Raw genomic sequence first — 6,318 nt, forward strand, 5'->3', positions numbered from 1 at the left:
TTAATACATTCATTTTAAGTACGGTCAATTTAAATGCAAGGCAACCTTTTTTTCCATACTATACTTGTTAAGTAAGTATTTAAATTTGAGAGCATATGTCTAGATAATTTAATTTGATGTTGACATGACACATAAATTTAGAAGGAATCTAGATAATCATTTTGTAAATTGAGGTGTTTGAAAGTGCATACTCAGTGACCTCTAATTATTCGAGTGTCTAGTATCACCTGTTCACGAATTGTTTCTGAAATACATGAATAATTCGCAATCGCTATAACACTTTGTGGTGACCACCTTGTGCACACTAGGTAAATCTTCATTATGTAATAGAATGCAAATCATACAGAAAATGTAAATCGTACTAGGCAAATCATATGTGACAGACTCGACTCAGAAGATATTGAGGGAAAATGAATTCTAGGTCATTCGACCGATGACTACATTTCATGAATTTCATAATCTAAACTATCACTTTTTGTATATTAAAACACACTTCAATGTTGAGTCGGTCTACACATACTTTTTATCATGTGAGAATAATATTTTGGTTAACTTATCATCGATGTGTGCTTTAATATGAAGAGCAATAAGGATAATGGATAGTCAAACTGTAAAACTTTTGAAAAAGTAGTAATTTAATTTGTTTTCGATCATTAACTTTCAAAATTATACAATACAATACGATAAATTATGAAACGACAAGTATAAATCACCCAAACAAGCCATAAAGGGCATCAACGTGGTCCTTTAATTTTAACCCCATCACAACATCTCTTTTTAATTTTAATAATTATTTATTATTATTATTCCAAAATTCACTAGAAGCACAAATCTTGATTCCATCACACCCCTTTTAAAAGTGTAGCTGCTCTTAGAAGCTTCTCTCTACCATCTCAAGAAATTGGAAACAAAAACCACAAGAAGATGAATTGTAGAAAAAGAAGAAGAAAAACAACAACAACACAATGAGAGCTCATCCCATTTACAACTTTTTATTAGTACTAATTGTTATCACTACATCTTCTATTACAGCAGCAGCAGAACACACACAAATTCAACATCTCATTGACATTAATCCCTTAACCAGAAGAATTCTTCATCAACCCCTCTTTCCATCTACTTCATCATCCCCACCCCCACAACCACAAATCAATTCTGAACCCATTTTCCCTACCCCAGATCACCCTTTTTTCCCAGAAGTCCCAACTGTACAAACCCCAGATCAACCCCAACAACAAATTCAACCAAATGGGACACCAATTTCAAGAAACAACTCAATTGCTCCTCAACCAACAAACCCAACCAAGAAATTTGCAATTGCAGTTTCTGTTGGAATTGTTACTCTTGGAATGTTATCTGCTTTGGGATTCTACATCTACAAACACAAAACAAAACACCCAGATGAAACCCAAAAACTTGTTAGTAACCACAACACCAATAGTTTTCAAGAAGAATCAAGAATGCCACCTTCTAATTTTCTTTACATTGGTACTGTTGAACCATCAGCCGCAGCAGCAGCAGCCTCACAAACCCAAATTAATCACTCCATTGTTGCTAATAATAGTTCCCCTTACAGGAAATTGAGTCCTGCTAAGAAATCAGATAGGTATAGACCAAGTCCAGAACTCCAACCACTTCCCTCATTGAGAAATAATCCTACATTTTTCACTCCTCCTGCCATAATAAATTCATCTGAGGACGATGAAACCAAAATTTACAAGCCATATAATATTAGTAGTAGTAGTACTAGCATAATGACAAGATCAAATAACTCGATTCCTCATTCAAAGAGAACATCCCCTAGATTGTCTCTTTCGTGTTCATCTCCTGATATAAAACGCGCGATAATTGTACCATCAGTTAAGCAAACTTCACCACCATCTCCTCCACCACCATCACAAGAAGTTACATTGCAGCAGCATAAGAAGCCAACACTAACTTATGTACCACAAAGAGTGAAATTCTCACAACCACCTCCTCCACCAGATATGTCCAGGCTCAAATCACCAAACAACCAATCAAAAGAGACATCAAAAGCTTCAGCTTCAGCTCCAGCTCCCCCACCTCCTCCACCGCCTCCACCTCCACTATCAACCTCTCGAGTACTCGGAGGCAAAGTTGGCTCAAGGGTAAGAGGGTTATATTATATATTTCTTTGAATTAGAAAGAGGGTTATTTTGTGTCTCATTAATATATGAATCATATGAGTTTAAGTTACTGTTATGATGATTTTGTTTTTAGGTCACCAATTCTATTGAGCCGCCTCTGCTTGAACGATCACAAAGAAGTTCTTTATCTGTAAAGCCTCAATCAAGTAGTCCCACACCAAGATCAGGTTATGTTGTGAGTGAGAAGAGAAGTCATTTGGAAGAACAAAGAAGAGGAGCCATACATGATACCGACACTACGGATGAATCAAAGCCCAGGTTGAAGCCTTTACATTGGGACAAAGTACGAGCGACTTCTGAGAAAGCAACAGTGTGGGATCAATTGAAATCGAGCTCTTTCCAGTAAGTTGATTAACAAAGATATGTTTATTTTGCTCAGTATTGACATGTAGTTTCATATCATAAATATCTTTATATGTATTTCAGATTAAATGAAGACATGATGGAGTCACTCTTTGGATGTAATTCTGTAAATTCAGTACCAAATGAAGTCACTAAGAAATCAGTCCGTCCTACGGTTGAGAAGGAAAACAGAGTTCTTGACCCGAAAAAATCACAGAACATTGCCATAATGTTGAGAGCATTGAATGTAACAAAGGATGAAGTCTCTGAATCCCTTTTAGATGGTATGATGTGAAATTTTCTACTCTGCATTAATAAGGTGTGCTCTGGTGTTACAAAAGTCATTTTTCGTGCAAAAATGTTTTCTGATGTTTGTTTGGTTTACCTTTCTAGTAAACCAAACACCAGAAAATATCTTTGTCATGAAACACATTTTACATGATGGCTAAATTTTATTTTGATCGTCATGGAAAGTATTCCTTCAAAATTCATATAAATGAGAATGTATTTTGATGACAACAGGAAGTGCAGAAGGATTGGGGCCTGAACTTCTCGAGAGTTTGGTCAAGATGGCTCCAACAAAGGAAGAAGAGATAAAACTAAGAGATTACAATGGGGACACTTCAAAATTAGGGTCGGCAGAACGATTCCTCAAGGCTATTCTTGATATTCCATTTGCCTTCAAAAGAGTAGAAGCCATGCTGTATAGAGCAAATTTTGATGCTGAAGTAAAGGATTTGAGGAAGTCTTTCCAGACACTTGAGGTATTATCAGTCCTTTAAAACTCATACATAGATTACTTTGATTAGTGGCGGAGCCAGAATGTTTATTGAGGGAGTTCAAAATACGAAGAAGTTAAGAGGATTCAACATCTTCTATTTATACATAGAAAATAATTAAACATTGAATATATAGTGTAACTTTTCCGCCAACCCCTTGCTCCCACATGGCTCCGCCCTTGACTTTGATTAGGATGAAACACATTCATTATATACTGACTTCCCAAAGTTTTAACTATGCGGAAAATTTTATATCAGTAATCTTGTGACTGAATTTGGATTTGATTTTAATGTCTATTGATGAGCCATTTCTAAGAATCTTTACGACACTTGTTGCACTGGTAAATTTGAGCCAATTTTCAACAGGAAGCAAGTCAAGAACTGAAGAACAGCAGACTATTCTTCAAACTCCTTGAAGCTGTTCTGAGAGCAGGAAACCGCATGAATGTTGGCACTAACCGCGGTGATGCAAGAGCTTTCAAACTCGAAACTCTTTTGAAATTAATAGATATAAAGGGAACAGATGGAAAGACAACCTTGCTTCACTTTGTGGTTCAGGAGATTATCAGATCAGAAGGTCTGAGTTCGGACGATAATAACCTTGCTAATTTATCAAATATCAAATTCAAAGAGGAAGAATTCAAGAAGCAAGGGTTGCAGGTAGTTTCCGGATTAAGCAGAGAACTTTGCAATGTCAAAAAAGCAGCAGGAATGGACTCGGATGTCCTAAGTGGCTACGTATCGAAGCTTGAGGCAGGACTTGTTAAAGTTAGGTCGGTTTTGCAGTACGAAAAGACAGGAATGGAAGGGAACTTCTTTGAGTCAATGAAAGTATTTCTAAAGGAGGCAGAAGATGGTATTGTGAGGATCAAGGCGGAAGAAAGAAAAGCTTTGTCGATGGTCAAAGAGGTAACAGAATATTTCCATGGCGATGCTGCCAAAGAAGAAGCTCATCCTCTCAGAATATTTCTGATTGTAAGAGACTTCCTCTGCATATTGGATAGCGTGTGCAAAGATGTTGGAATGATGCAGGATAGAACAATGGTTGGTGCTGCTAGATCATTCAGAATAGCTACAACTGCATCATTACCAGTCTTAAACAGATACAACACGAGACAAGATAGGAGTTGGGATGACGATAGCTCATCACCTTGATGCTAGGATCTCAAAGTTCGTTACAATTGCTACAATGTTGCAGGACGACAGGCACAAGTTAGATTAGCATTAAATCGTGCAGCTCAATAACGAGGGAACAGTAAACGGAGTATATGCATGTCAAACCATCAAAGCACGTAGCGCGCACATAATAAGAATAAGAGGCTGCAGCATACTGTCAAAAACAAAATGATCATTTTAAGGTAAAAAGATTAAATTCCTTATTTCTGTGTAGAGCTAGCTTAGATAAGAAAGTTTTATATTTATTCATCATTTGTATACATAGTAAAGTGACATAAAAGTTGAGATTTTGATATTATTATCATTTGAGCAACACAATTGTCTAAATTAAAGTTTCATACAGGATACAGCTGTTTAAAGGTTTTATTAAGTGGATTCTACGAAAAGAATGTTGGAAATTTAGACCCCACTGCAATCACAAAAGTGAAAAATCAGACAAAAGTAAAAGCATATTTTTTTAACTTTATCAAATCTTCAAAGATACAGAAATTGTAAAATAAAGAACAACAACAAATGACTGTAAAAGAAGAACTTTGACGTGTTAACTCAAGAAATTGCAGCCTTTTGCATAAAGCAATAGATCTATGAAGGTATTACAAGTACTAATGAATAAGGTAGAAGATACTCTGGAATGTAAATTGGTTTCTGACAGGGCGGATCTATCGTTACGAATTCAACTGAATCCAATACTTTTTGTTGGACTCTGTAAATATATTAATAAATAAATAATATGTCATCAAACTCTGAAAAAAGAATTATCTATGTCATCCGTTAAAGAATTGGACATGCCATTTGATATTTTTTTCTCATTTCAAATTTAATTATATTGGAAATTCTATGTTGATAGGATAACAAAAGTCATTATATCAACACAAAACTATCATTATATACTTTCCTTTATTGTTTTTTTTTATGATCTTCTTACTTCAAATTTCAATTTTACCGGTTTAAAGTAACTGAAAAACTTGCTTAAAAATGACTAAAAATTGAATGGAGGTTGACACACATTAACTTCCCACTTCTATCCTAATCCTTCAGAATTTCTTAAATTCTAAACTAATTAAAGTTCTCAATTATTACATTTAAAAATAGAAATTATTTTCATATATATAAATCTGAAAATATCAGACAAATTTAAATTTGATTTACGTGTAAGCTTTTATTTGAATGTGTATTAAGTAAAAAAAAAAAAAAAAAAAATTTGTTTTATAAACCACCTACAACTCCCACTTCTCCACTTATTTTCTCCTCACCATCACATTTCATATTTTTTCACATGTACGAAGCAATGGACTTTTTCTTTTTAAAATTACTATTTCTGTGATGAATTTCACAATATTAGGAAAAGGGAGTTGATGCATATATATATATATATTTATTTGAAAATTTTCTAATTTATAGTATTAATTTGTGATTTATATTATTTATTTCTCTTTATTTGTCTATTTTTTTTTAAAAATTGTACATAGTATTAATTTTTAAATTTGTATTGGTATATTATTATTTAGAGGGAGATTAAATTCATACCATTATTAAATGGTTTGTTACTTCATATTAAGACGAGGATATCAATTAGACAAAAAAAGGGAATAAATTCAAAAAATGTTTTGACAATTTAAATTAAAATCGTGTTACGTATTTGTTCAAGATGTTCCGGCTATTTTTTATTCTTAATATAATTAAAAATATAATTCTAAAATATGATAAATAATATATATGCAACAATTTTTTTACTCACTATTTTACCTATCTTTTAATAGATTTGTTATAAAATAATATATTGTGGATGTCCACTACATCAAGAAGTTACTCCATTATGAAGATAATCATAACCTCCATAACCTCCACCTTTA

The 6,318-nt window shown here is 33.6% G+C and overlaps 1 protein-coding gene across 1 annotated transcript; it reads left to right on the forward strand.

Annotated features, from left to right (window-relative positions):
* The first annotated feature begins 853 nt into the window (after positions 1-853).
* On the forward strand, positions 854-4,810 carry LOC125810404 (formin-like protein 6). The gene is made up of 5 exons (XM_049489901.1): positions 854-2,129; positions 2,242-2,510; positions 2,595-2,794; positions 3,033-3,274; positions 3,656-4,810. The coding sequence occupies exons 1-5, from the start codon at positions 966-968 to the stop codon at positions 4,442-4,444; spliced, it is 2,664 nt and encodes an 887-aa protein (XP_049345858.1). The 5' UTR covers positions 854-965; the 3' UTR covers positions 4,445-4,810.
* The last annotated feature ends 1,508 nt before the right edge of the window (positions 4,811-6,318 follow it).

This window comes from Solanum verrucosum, unplaced genomic scaffold (assembly GCF_900185275.1).
Source record: "Solanum verrucosum unplaced genomic scaffold, falcon-dt-bn FXZP01000038.1, whole genome shotgun sequence".
NCBI lineage: Eukaryota > Viridiplantae > Streptophyta > Magnoliopsida > Solanales > Solanaceae > Solanum > Solanum verrucosum.

Excerpts from the sequence above, each read along its gene's own strand:
- LOC125810404 (XM_049489901.1), top strand. The coding sequence starts at position 966 with ATGAGAGCTCATCCCATTTACAACTTTTTATTAGTACTAATTGTTATC. Across the intron at positions 2,511-2,594 it reads TTGAAATCGAGCTCTTTCCA|ATTAAATGAAGACATGATGG; the intron begins GTAAGTTGATTA and ends TATGTATTTCAG. Across the intron at positions 2,795-3,032 it reads CTCTGAATCCCTTTTAGATG|GAAGTGCAGAAGGATTGGGG; the intron begins GTATGATGTGAA and ends TGATGACAACAG.